Source organism: Olea europaea, unplaced genomic scaffold, assembly GCF_002742605.1.
Source record: "Olea europaea var. sylvestris unplaced genomic scaffold, O_europaea_v1 scaffold2408, whole genome shotgun sequence".
Taxonomy (NCBI): domain Eukaryota; kingdom Viridiplantae; phylum Streptophyta; class Magnoliopsida; order Lamiales; family Oleaceae; genus Olea; species Olea europaea.
This window is the reverse complement of record NW_019242246.1, coordinates 27,434-41,674: the sequence shown is the minus strand read 5'-3', so window position 1 is coordinate 41,674 and position 14,241 is coordinate 27,434. Positions and strand designations below refer to the sequence as shown.

At 32.7% G+C, this 14,241-nt stretch overlaps 1 protein-coding gene across 1 annotated transcript in view; it reads left to right on the top strand.

The window, feature by feature from the left end:
* Positions 1 to 2,795: 2,795 nt before the first annotated feature.
* The window catches only part of LOC111381957 (ADP-ribosylation factor GTPase-activating protein AGD3-like), a 27,004-nt gene continuing 15,558 nt past the window's right edge, over positions 2,796 to 14,241 (top strand). Inside the window, exons 1-5 of the mRNA XM_023005800.1 lie at positions 2,796 to 3,189; positions 4,283 to 4,359; positions 6,206 to 6,306; positions 7,584 to 7,654; positions 8,201 to 8,263. Coding sequence (XP_022861568.1) covers positions 3,130 to 3,189; positions 4,283 to 4,359; positions 6,206 to 6,306; positions 7,584 to 7,654; positions 8,201 to 8,263 — 372 coding nt within the window. The 5' untranslated portion in view covers positions 2,796 to 3,129. The remainder of the gene's footprint in view (positions 3,190 to 4,282; positions 4,360 to 6,205; positions 6,307 to 7,583; positions 7,655 to 8,200; positions 8,264 to 14,241) is intronic.

The following is a 14,241-nucleotide window of genomic DNA, read 5'->3' as shown; positions in this document are numbered from 1 at the left end:
ATAGCAGGAGCTAAGAAAGAAAAATCAAGAAGAAATGAAGAAAATGAGGGAAAAAGATAAGAAGAAAGAAAAGGACAAAAGAAAGAAGAATGGAAAGAAAAAAAGGAAGGAATAAAAGCTTGAGTTTAAATTCTACAATTCTTAAGGAGGTAAAGATGAAGATATTTTATAGAACTATTTATGTTAAATATCTAGGTTTTAATTGGTTGGTGTAATTTTCAGATTAAGTGGAAGGACCATGATTTCAAGCAAATCCGTTTGAGTTGTAAATGATATTTATATGAAGGTAAGAAAAACCATTTTTTTGGCAAACCCTATAATTTTTATTTGGATTCTTGAATAAGTATTATTAGTGGCAATGATTATGATGATGAAATACTCATATGAAAGCACGATCTTAGGGAACAAGATGTAAAGTAAATTAGTATTCGTGTTAATTCAACTTTTCACTAGATGGAAGATGGGATAATTATTGAATAAAAGTTATTTTGATAAATTAATTATTAGTGAAGGGACTAAAAAGTAGAATTAGCTCCTATTGATTAAAGGAAATTTCGGGGAATTTATTCAAATATCAAGAAATTTAGTTTAAGTATTATAGCATTAGATATTGAAGGTCTTTTGATTTGATAGTGTTTACCTTGTATCGTATTTCAAGCGATAGCGAGGAGATTGTAAAAGTTTATCGATCATACTAGCTTGTATTATGTAAGTGAAAATGCTTATTCTTAAGAATAAGTATTTATTAAATTTATATTAGATCAGAAAATCAATCATTTATATAGTTGGTTGACGGCATGATTTTCAGAATAAAGTGAATTTTATAGTCAGTTCTTTTTAAAGTTAGATTTAGTTCAGTTAAATCATTTCATTGGCACTTTATAGTTGTATTAAATATTTCAGTATAACGAGATTATAGCCTTTGGACAGCTCTGCGCGCATATGACCAGAATTACACAATTATAGAATTTTAAAATTTAATAGCTTTGCCATGTATATTGATATTAATCGATACATGAGTAAGGTTATTTCAGGTATCTTTTTGGTGTAAGGTTATTTCAGGTACCTTTTTGGTGTAATTTTTCAATATTTCACAGCTTTTCAAATTTTAAATTACAGAATTTAGCTTATTCAATTTAAATAATAAAGATTTTAGCTTATAGCACAACAAAATGATACTTTTATTATATATTAGTTTTCAAAATGTTGGCATAAAATGAAAAAAAGTATACTTATTTGCAAAATATTTACTCACTAAATTACAAGCTCATATATTTTGTCACATTTTTTGTTATTAGCTAATAGCTCAATTGAGCAACATTGGAGTCTGTTGATCTACCGATTTGAGCCATACATTGTCAATTGTTATATGTCTCACCTTGTCAGTTTATAATTCATATTTCTGTGGTAGATGCATCTTTGGTTAGAAAATGTATCCATATCATGTGTTCGCTGCATATTTTTGTATATGTTGCGTATTTGGAATCTTTTGTTTTTTTTTATAGAAGTGTAAATTTCATTTTTAGTGCACTTATTTTGAATAGTTGATGATTTGAGGGGTTGGTGTACCCTGTTTTATATTATATGTATTGATTTGAGGAAGTTATTGTTGATAGATAATTTTAGTCCATATTTCAGAGGAAGCTCTAGTAGGTAATTTTGGTCCATATTAAGAAAATATTTCAAATTTACGTGTAATATTATTTTATTGAAAAACGTGTAGTTAAAAATAAGAGAGAAAATGTATTTTGAAAATAATGAAAGCGAACGATGACTTAATGTAGGGGTATATATATATATATATATGTATATATATGTGTATATATATATATATATATATATATATATATATATATTTACATGTACTATTATTTTATCGAAGAATGTATTGCTAAAAAGAGAAGAGAAAAATGTATTTTAAAAATAATGAGGAGTAAACAAGAGCTTAAGAACATCTCTAAGAGATTTTCTATTTTTAAAGAGTATATTCTTTCATTTAGAGAGCATCTATAAATTTATAGAGTTAAAAATTTAAAGTACTACAATAAACTCTTTATATTTAACTCTTGATTTTAGTATTTCCAAAAAATATTTATTATTTTTGTCTCTCTTTTATTTTAAGTAATTTTTCTTTAAATTATAGAATTGAAATACTTTGAATGCATTCAAGCCCTCCCTCTAAATTAAAATGTTAATTTATAGAGTCTATTGGAGCATGATTTCAAAGATTAACTCTTTAAAATATAGAGCATTTTAAGTTTAAAGAGTTTTTTAGAGATATTGTAATAACATTAATTAAATAATGATGCATAGTACACATAATACTACTCTTTTCGTCTTATTTATATAGGCAGATTTTGTTTTTTTTTACAACAAGAATTAAGAAATCTTTTTTAATGTTATTGAAAAAATAATTTTTGTTAAAACTTTTTTTAATCTATCCTTATTTAAATTTGTATAATTTCAAAATTAAATAAAAAAATTGATTATAATTGGACAATTTAAATAAGATTATATTAGTAAATGAACAAAGCATAACGATGTTATAAAAGAAAGAATACTTGTATGGGGTGTTTGATAGACATTTTTATGTAAAAATGTATTTTAGAATAGTAAATTGATGTGAAATGAGTGGTTGAAAAATAAGAATTTTTTTTAATTTACATGTAATATTATTTTAATAAAAAATATGTAATTGAAAAGAAGAAATAAAAAAATACATTTTGAAAAAAAATTACTACAAAAAGGCCATACGTTTACCCTACGAAAGCATGAGCATGGCAACGGCAGTAGGATTGGCGCGCAGGGGCAGTTAAAATGTTTTTTTGGGTACAAAAAGAACGGTGTGCTCTGTGGCAGCCATGAAATATCGCATAAAGTGGTCCTTTCCCATTTCTCCTCCATTTTCGCACCATTTTAACCTCCCCTCAAAAATACCCATCATTACCTTTTCATATTCGCAAATTTTCTACCTTTTTCTTTCAGATGGGTGAGATCGTGTTTTACAAAATTGGATTTTGTGTTGAACAAAATTATATTTCCTGATCGTGTTGTACAAAATTGGATTTTGTGGGCAAAGTGAAAATGGGATCAATTGAATAAATTCAATAGGTGTGAGATTTGGATCAGATGCAACAAGGAAAGATGTACTTTGCCAGCCTTGATGATTCGCCCATGTTTCGGCAACAGGTGATATTTTGTATGAATCATTGAATATTATAATTAATATGAAAATGTTGGGTATATTTTTAGTAGTTCAGCTTATGATCTTTTGTAGGACAATAATCTTTTTACTTGGGCAGGAAAGTTGTGTGAAAAAAGGGGAAAAAGATAAGCCTATCAAGATTTAGCCAAAGTAGTACTGCCCAAGAAAATGTCAAAAAATTGTTGATAATGGGCCATAAAGTTTGATGTTAAACTGGTAAGGAGTGGTATGGAACATGTTATGGGTGATCGAAAGGGTGAAGAAGCTTTGGCCAGTATGTATACTGTGAGTGGATAGAATGGATTACAGGAACAAGTGGGAATCATTCAATCATTTTTTTTTTTTTTTTTAAGAAATTTAGTTTACCACATTGGAAATATCAAATATACTTTTGCTGTGATTAGAAAATATATTATCTTGTTAAAATTCCATCGTTACTTTGATTTCATTCTGCCTTTAGCAATAGTAAGCTTCGAGAAAATTGCGTGGAAATCCCTATCTCAATAATTATTAACATAATTGCAAAAAAAGATAAAGAGTTCCCTTGTATCCCATGGCCGAGCGTGTGAGTGCAATCCAGTGGAAAGTATAGCCTAAGAAAAAAGTCAAAGTGCCTAAAAATTTGAAGTAACTTAAGCAATTTTTGTTTCTAAAATGTGGTCTTGAAAATTTTAAACTCCTAGTTCAAAAACTTACGTTTGGAATGCAAGTCCTTACTTTATAACAAAAAGTACTTTTACTTTTTTCTTAGGTCAGCCAAACCCTGCTCTATGTTGCTGTTTCCGTGTGAACAATGTGACATAGATACATGTGGCGTGATAATCTTTTGACGTGTATGTGATGAAAATGCAATGTTATGATTTCTTAATGTACTCAATTGCATTTTATGAACTACATTGTCAACGGAGAGATTAATTAAATAAATTTATACATAATATGTATTGTTGTCTACTTGTTTTCCTGGTTATGTCTCATTGATGTGAACCCACGGATTATATCACTTCTTTTGAATTTGACATCTCAAAAGCAATTAAAATTTGTTCTTAAGTATTGGACATATCTTATTTGGCCAAGCAGCTCCAGTGTTTGGAAGAAAGTGCTGAGACATTAAGAGATCGAAGTGTGAAGTTCCATAAAGGATGTCGAAAGTACACGTAAGTCCAAATCTACATACTTTTCTCATTGAATTGCTTACACTTAGTACTGTTCAATTATTATTCTTATTTAGTCATGACTCAAATTAGAAATTAAAAATTTTTAGTTTAAAATTCTTAAGAGCATCAATTCTTGTTTTATATGTTTTGAAAGATAATAATTCCTGTTTTATATGTGCATGAGTGTCTGTATGTGTAATGCATTTTATCTTCTATTGCATCTATGATCTTTTATGGTCGTGAAAACTTTTATAATTGGTGCTGAGTACTCTACAAATAACCGAATCACTGCCCATTCGTTTTCAGTAATGAGGACCTTATTGCATAATTATTTTTTTGTAGTCAGGGGAACATATTGATTAAGCTGTTAACTGAGACTTTGAGCACCTTTTGACCTTGAAGATTGATAACCGAGCGAACGACTACCAGTTTTAGATACGTCATGAAGTTGGTTATCAAGAAGTGTGTGTTAAATACTTGCAAGTGATTTATAGTATGGTAGCTTCTTGCATATAAACATGCACGTGTGCTGTGATTGTGTATATATAGGCATGAATTTATGCACTTATGGACATACATATGTACATCAATAGTATTTAGAAAAATAGACAGATAAATTAATATTTCCCTGGTAAATATTTTTTTAAGGGAGTAAAATTTATTTGGCACGCAATGCCAACTGAACTAGAAAGATGGAGGATGCAAAACGTTTTTCCTCCAAATAGTAGTGCCATAAAACTGCACCATAGATGATTCACAAATTAATATATAATGTATTAGAAAATAAGGCACTATAATATTGGTGACGAGACAACTATTCAAAAATCAAAGTAGAAAAGGTATAGTGAAATATGATGGGTCAATTTGACTGCTGGAATCAACTATAACCATGGTTAGAGTTTTTGGAAACTGAAAAATGAGCTAAAATCATGATGAAGTGTTAATTTCTGATTGAGTGAGAGGTAAACACATATAATGATAGAGTTTGAACTGTGTGATTCTGTAACATCTTAGAACAGCATGCCCTTTAGTGCGTTGGTGAAATCATTACCTTACTTGGGCATGAGTGGCTGACCATGCCCTGATAATTTATAGAAGTTCAACTTTGTTTTGTCATATCTGCCTCCTTGAAAGTTCAATGGGAAGCTACATTCAGGGCCTGCAGTCTATGTTTGGCATTAGGACATAAATAGTTTCTGGTAGGGAACTTCATGAATGGTTAGCATAAAACTAAAGCTTCTTTCTTTTAAAATGTTTTCTTTTATAAATATGAATTTCTGGATTATGCATACATAAACGTTTTAATTGTATACCTTATGCAGTAGAAACATCGACATCTTTTAAAATCACTAGAGACATGATGAAAAATTTAAAAGAAGTATAATTGAACCTGTTGTTTCTTCATCGGTTTAATCTAATTTCTTCTTCTTTCTTTCGTCTTCCTCCTTTTTATTTGAAGGAAGGTGGAAATGTGTATGATATTGAGCTACTTGTCCTCCAAATTTTTCCCTATATGGAAGCTCAAAAATTTACTCATTCTTTTCTAACTGTATGCCTTCACTGACATCTCTTTTTAATATTAATATATGCTTTTCAGTTCTTTTTTTATAAATGCCAGATGAATCCCGTATCAGCTATCTAATATAATTAGTGTGATAGCCATTTCTTTAATTTGCTGAAATTGACATCTGATTTCAAGAGTGAGCATTAATGTCAAGAACATTTCTATATTTTGATATATATTGGAAATTCCAAGTGGTTTTCTTTACGACTGTATGATAATCTAAACTATTATGACATTGCAACAATATCACTGTTCTTATTGTTCCTTGATTTGAATTCACAGAGACGGGCTTGGAGAAGCATATGATAGGGACATTTCTTTTGCAAATTCTCTTGAAACTTTTTCAGGGGGGCATAATGATCCAATTTCTGTGGCATTTGGAGGTATTCGTGTTTTGATTATCTTAAGCAAATCTTTTCCATGAGAATGGGCGGAATGTTAACCAATAAATAAATAAATAAAAATTTGGCCTCCGGCATTTAATTCTCTACATTTGTAAAGCCTTGAGGATGTTCACAGGTACTTTGGTAAATTTAAAGAAATATATTTCTCAAAAAATGAGATAGAAAGAAAAAATCTTGTGGCACTAAGCAATATCCTCAAGTTACATAGCCTTTGGTATTGACAATTGTTTTCTAACGTTCATTAAATATGGTGAAACCCATTTATGTAAGTCTTCAGTTTTTCAAGTCTTCGTGAGAAATGATTTCTAATAGGATTTTCCTATTCTATTCATTTCTCTTTGTGTGCACGCTAACATCTATCACTTAGTGTAATATCGAAGTTCGAGGTAACAATTGGCTCAAAGAAAACTTTAAATTATGTAGTTTCATTTACTTCCTCAACCTCGTTGGGTTTTGGTTACATTGTATATTTCTTTTCACATTCCTTCTTTAGTTACACTTTCTCAACAGATATTAATTTCTTTCTGCAATAAGGTTGGCACAGTTTTATAGTTTGATACATACACGGAGTCATTAAACATGGTTACTAATTTCTGCACAGTTTTATAGTTTGGTACATACATGGAGTCTTTAAACATGGTTTAATCATGCTGGTTTACGAGATGATCTTACATTACTTCAATTGTCAGAAGCTTTTTTTCCTGGATGTCAAGTTAGAAACTTATTGTCAATGTGTCCAAGCGAGATTTTTGCAACATAATAATCTTATCTATTGTTTATGGGAGCAACATAGTAATTTTTCCAAAAGAGCTGTGAAAGCTCTTCTGCCATATAATATACAATTTCTTTGTGCAAAATATGGTTAGACTGAAAAAAAGTGGAGCATTCAGGGCTGCTATTATTGCTATATCATGGAAGATATTATTTCAGATAAACAGGATTTATTTTTCCAATTTAAGCTTTATAATATGGCCTTGAGACTGGTAACATTAGATCCATTTTCGTATTGAGTAAGAGCAGTCATCGGAAAATATAAACTTTGAGGAGAACTCAATTAGTTGCAAATCCAAATTCTACAACCGCACAGTATAAAGATGACTCGGTAATGACATCTAAAATTGGAAACAAAAGTGTTTCACATGATTTTTTCAGCTTACATTGCGTTTATAATAATTCCTCTTGCATCATTATCAATTGTAAGTAAAATCAATATGATTCTCAATCGTAGAGCTGATTAATCCTTTTTGTACTTTTAGGCCCTGATATGGCAAAATTTGCAATTGCTTTGAGGGAAATCGGAACGTACAAGGAAATTCTTCGATCACAGGTGGAAACTTTCTTTCATAATAGCTCAGTTAGCCTTTTTTGTGCTAAAGTACAATTTCTTGACAAGCATGGTTAGATTTATTGTTTCTCACTTAATTGCATCTTTAGAACATATCTGATGGTGCATAAAAATATGTAGCGTGCATAGTATTTAAAATTTAGGCTTTGAAGGAGTGAGATGAATAAATATTTTTTCTGGGTAAGTATCGCTAATATTTTCTATGGGTTCTTTCAGCTGTAAACCTAAGGCAATAAATAATAAGAGACTCCTCAAGGAAATCCTTGTTGATTATGCTTCTTTTGTCCAAATTTTAGTATTATAAAACGACAAAGAAATCCCATGTGAGTACTCTGGACTGGGATGCCATTGTCTGCATTATATATTCCTTACCCATCCCTTATGAGCATAAATCCTACAATACATACTGCCATCTTCCTTAATGTTCTTCTGCCTTCATTCTATTGTTGGACCACATACATTCTGTTATCATCTCTTTTTTGAACTTTCTACATATGACTGCTGACATTCTTCACTTGTATGTCTTAGGTGGAGCATGCACTGAATGATAAATTATTACAATTTGCCAATGTTGATCTTCAAGAGGTCAAGGTAGTTATTTGCATTTCCACTTTGTAGTAGTTTAGGTTGTAATAATCCGCAAAATATGATCCATATTCCTCGCTGGCACATCTATGAACGGAAAATTATTGCACTTCCAGTTATTTCTATGAGCAATATTATATAATTATTTTCAAATGGTAATGTACATTTACTGCTACTCTCAAAGTCTATGTCTGGAATGTTCTATTTAATTTTAAGCTTTCATCAAGGAATTTTATATCATACAGGAAGTAACTGAAAAATAGGGCTAGAAAAATGATAAACGGCACTAGAAGTAGTGTTGCCAGAGTTGCGAATATTCACTATTTAGATAGTTCATGTTCTAAAGAGTAAACATCATTATTATAGTTCAAAATTAAATCTAAGAGGAACAAGGTTTTCAACTTGTCATTGACTGCAAATTTTAATTTGCTTTTAGCAGAGGTGCATATTCCTTTTTTTTTGATAGGTAATTAGACAATTTTATTAATCAAAAGAGAATATACAGGAATTATATTATCAATTTAAATAAGAAAGAAACAATATGTAATTAGGCAGCTCTTCTATAGGATTAGTAGCCGCAGCATTAAATCAAGTACACAAAGTCAGATAAAATAGTTATTTAATCTGTTCTGTCGTCCAGGTTTGGTTTTCAAAATAGCGGTTGTTCCTCTCTCTCCATACACACACACACACACCATACAATGTATCCTAGAATAAGATCTCATACAAGTTTGCTTTCCTTATCACGAAGTATTCTCGTCCATATCCACAACATGTCCTTTATACGCATAGGCGAAACCTAATCCATATGTTGAGAAGCCAGAATACTGTTCCACAACCAACGAACACCATCACAATGAATGAACAAGTGATCATTCGTCTTTCCATCCTCTTACACATAATATCACTCGGTTACATAAAAATCTTTTCTTCGAAGTTTATCTACCGCTAACACCTGGCATCGCACAATTGTCTACAGTAAAATGCTACTCGTGGGGCAATTTATATTGCCATACTATCTTTCAGGCAATGTTTTAAAACCCGGCCCGGGCATCGACCTGGTAAACAAAAAAGGTCAAGGGTCAAAAGGTTCAACTGGGGTCAAATCGGAGGTGATAAATAAATATTTATAAACATTTAAATTTTATTTTCACAACAATATATAATTAAAGTTTTACACAATCAATTCAAAATAAATACTAATATGGCAAATGTATGTTTTTAATATAAATTTTAATAGTTTTTATTTTTTAGATCACTTAAAAACTCATTTTAATTTTACTAAATAATTTGTATGATTAAAAAAATGTTTAGCAATCTATAGAAATTGAGTATTTTAATTGTGTAATCATTCACCATGTGGCCATAAATAATATTGAAAAAGTGTTCTTTATTGAAGTTTGTCAATTCCACATTGAAAGTGTATTGAAAGTATGTTTTATTAAATTTTGTCAATCCCAAATAGGAAGTTTATCAATTATGGGATTCGAAAAATGGTTATAAAACAGCTCAATAGGTGAAGAAGTAAGTATATGGGTTTTCATCTTTAAGGTAACCTTTTTATTATATAAATTTTATATAAAAAAAAAAGTTGTGAAAACCAGTCCAAAATCGAAACCGGTTCCCAGTTTTTGATTTATTTGACCGATTTTCCGGTTATTTGACCAGTTATTAAATAACCGGTTAATTTAGTATAACCGAACCGGATTTTGGCCCGGTTCCCAGTTTTACTGGTTCAACCGGCCAGTCCGGTTTTACAAACATTGGAGATGAACTCTTCATAGGTCCCAAAAGGGATCTAAAATAGGTGCGAACTGAAAAAATACCATTTTGTGCCAACCTCCACCTACTACAATCACTCTCCTCTATTTGGATTTGCACCTCATTCAAAGAGGTCAAAAACATAACATAATCATCAAATTCCCAATCGTGTACCCAAAAATAATATTCCAGCTGTAACGCCCATTGTGAATGACTAATAAATGCATCATGCACCATAGCAGAAGGCTCCAGAGCAATGCGATGCAAGGAAGGAAACCCTACCTTTAGCGATTGATCTCCACACCAACAATCATCCCAAAATTTAATGTTATTACTATTCCCTACCGTAAGAGTCAATCTATCCCAAAAGTCACCCATCCTCGTCATATATACCTCCAAAAACTTACCCTAAAAGACCACGACCCTCAATCAAGTGCCAACCCCCCTATATCACACCATACTTTATCCATATGATTTCTCTCCAAAAACTCTCCCTCTTCACTCCAAATCGCCACAACGACTTGCTCAATAAGGCATTATTAAATAAAAAGCTCCTCAATCCAAGGCCCCCATCCTCATAGGAGAGCAAACACCCCAATTAACCAAATGAAGTTTTCTCTCCTCCCCCAACTCTACCCAAAGAAATTCCTTTTGAATCCTCTCTAATCTATTTGCCACTACAATAGGAATAGGAAACAATGACAAAAAATAAGTAGGAAAATTAGAAAGAGTGGATTTAATGATAATAAGACGGCCTCCATTTGAAAGGTACCTATGCTTCCACTCCGCTAACCTCCTCTCCACCCTTTCCAGAATACCTTTCCAAATATATATACTTTTAAACTGTGCTCTTAAAGGGAGTCCTAGAAATGACATAGGCAACTATGCAATCCTACAACAAAATATCTCAACCAACTCTTCTACGTTATCAACCTTTTTTACTAGAATAGCATTAGATTTCCCCAAATTTATCTTCAATCCAGACACCACTTCAAAGCATAGAAGCGGGCGACTTAAGTTCCTTAATTGCTAATGATCCACATCACATAAGATCAGTGTATCATCTGTAAATAACAAGTGGGACACTTGCAAATGACCAATTGCCAAAAATGAGAATGAAACCGTAGAGATACAAATTGAATCCACCTTACACCACTTATCCCAAAAGCTACATCACTTGAGCATATACAAGAGGAACCCCCAGTTCACGTGATCATAAACCTTCTGAATATCGAGCTTAAAAAGCATCCCTAGATCCCCCTGGCGCATCTTGAGTCAATGCATCCATTCGCTATAAGTACATAATCTAAAATCCGGTGCCCTTTAACAAAAGCATTTTGAAACTTAGATACAACTTTCCTCAATATCTCCTTTAATCTATTGGCCAGCACTTTCGCAATAATCTTGTACACCCCACTGATTAAACTAATAGGATGAAAATCTTTTATATCAGTCGCTCCCGATTTTTTAGGAATTAGTATAATGACTGTAGCATTAGAACCTCTTAGAACTTGCTACACTAAAAAAAAAAAAAAAAAAAAAAGTAAAAAACTTATAATATTTCTTTCAAAACAACCGGACACTTGCAAATGACCAATTGCCAAAAATGAGAATGAAACCGTAGAGATACAAATTGAATCCACCTTACACCACTTATCCCAAAAGCTACATCACTTGAGCATATACAAGAGGAACCCCCAGTTCACGTGATCATAAACCTTCTGAATATCGAGCTTAAAAAGCATCCCTAGATCCCCCTGGCGCATCTTGAGTCAATGCATCCATTCGCTATAAGTACATAATCTAAAATCCGGTGCCCTTTAACAAAAGCATTTTGAAACTTAGATACAACTTTCCCCAATATCTCCTTTAATCTATTGGCCAGCACTTTCGCAATAATCTTGTACACCCCACTGATTAAACTAATAGGATGAAAATCTTTTATATCAGTCGCTCCCGATTTTTTAGGAATTAGTATAATGACTGTAGCATTAGAACCTCTTAGAACTTGCTACACTAAAAAAAAAAAAAAAAAAAAAAAGGTAAGAACTTCTATAATGTCCTGTCACATCACCTCCCAATATGCTTTATAGAATGAGAACGAGAAATCGTCAGGTCCTGAGACCTTATCATCATTCATACCGAAAACCACCTCCTTAATTTCATCCTCCCGAATGGTCTTTCTAACCAATTGGCATCCTCCTCCGTGATAGTAGAAAAATCCAATCCTCCAACTCTGACCTCCACTCACTATTCCCAATAGAGATTCTAATAGAATCTTACCATTTGTGTCCCAATATTGTGTGGGTCCTCATAAGTAACACCATCCACCTCCACAATGTGATCGAATTGTTGTACCCGTTAGAATTATCCACCCTATGGAAAAACTTGGTACATTTGTCCCCCTCTTTCAACCACACAACCCTAGATTTCTAGGGTTAAGCAACCTCCTCTATCTATATCAACCTCTCCAGCTCTTTCCTTAACGCTCCACATCTCTCCTTCTCCTTCCCAACCAACCTTCGACTCTCCTCTTGCTTATCTAACTCTTCTATGTCTGAAAGATACTGCATTTTACGGCAATTGACATTGCTTACCACCTCCTCATTCCACCTCCTTAAATCCCCTTGCAAAACCTTCAACTTCTGATCTAACACATAACTATAAGACCCCCTATCATCATAAGAGGCCAAACAAGTCCGTACACGCTCCCTAAAGTCTTCTACTATTAACACGACTTCTCAAACCTAAAAGGCCTTCTTCCACTACCCATAAAATTCCCAAATAACAAAATAGGGAAATGATCATAGTATACACTCGCCAATTTCCTCTGAGTTACATCTAAGTATTTAGCCTCCCATTCTCCACTAACTAAGAACTGATCTATACGAGGTGGAACAGGATGGTCTCGATTAATGACCAAGTAAAATCACTCCAATCATAGGCATATCCACCACATATTCTCCTTGATAAAATCTGCAGAGTCCTCTGTAGCCCCAGTAAGTCTCCCACCACTAGACCTCTCAACAGGAAAATCAAACAACATTAAAATTGCCCCTATACACATTGAGAGCTTCCACCAAACCATCATACCAGCCAACTCATCCCACAAGCCCCTTCTACCCTCACAAAATTATTCTTATAAACTCCTATAAACGTCCACTGAAATCTATCCTCAATATTTATAAACAAAAGTGTTATAGAAAATAACACTACACTAACCTCCATCATATAAAAAGCTCTAGTGTCTTACATGACTAGCATGCCTCCTAATGCCCCTGATGACCCCAAAAATTGATACTTTACGTGCTGTCCCGCTATAAGCTACTAATTACAGCCCTGGAGACGAACTCCAACTTAGCTTCTTGTAAGCAGACAAGGTTTGCCCTTCATCCCCTTAACAAATTTTGAACACCTAGTATTTTCCCAACTTCATTAAGCCCCTCACATTCCAGCTCATGAGTTTTGGGATCATTTTAATGCTCCATCACCCCTCCCCAGCATACCTTTCTTTAAGTCGCCGTCCTTAACGTCATAATTTGTTGATCATTCGAGCCGCTTAAGTTTATGATCACTGTTTCTTCTTGATTTACCTCCTTGTGTACTCATCCCCTACTGGTCTCCAGTTCCTCCAATAATTGCCCAAGTCTACTTTCATATCCATCGCATGTCACACTGACCAACTTACTGAAATCTTGAATTTTTTGAAGAACCCGATTCAAAAGTGGGGGTCCGACTTCAATCGCATCCGTTTTTGCTGTTTCCTCTACGTGACAACACTCCAAAAGATCATAGGAATGTCCCTCCAATTCCTCCACCTGTAAGACATCACTGTCCTTTATAAATGGAAAGCACTCACATAAATCAATTGTTTTGGTAAGTTTTGACTTGAGCCATGATGAAATGAGGAAAACCAGCATCCTTTTATTTTCATTTGGGAGTGGGATGAATGATTAACAGCTAGCTAAAAGACCATGATTGTACTTATTCTTTGGTTCTTTGTTAGCAAAGCAACCACTTGAGTTTTTAACAAAAAGAAAATTTGCAAATTATTGACTGTAAATGATATCCAACATGCATGGTTTAATGTATATTGGAGAAGATAAGTAAGACAGAAAATAGTGCGGTAAATGATGCTGAATGAAATGACTGGCATCTTCTTTAAAGTTGAAAAGTACAGTTTAGACGCAAAAAAAAAAAAAAAAAAAAAAAAGGGTTTTAAA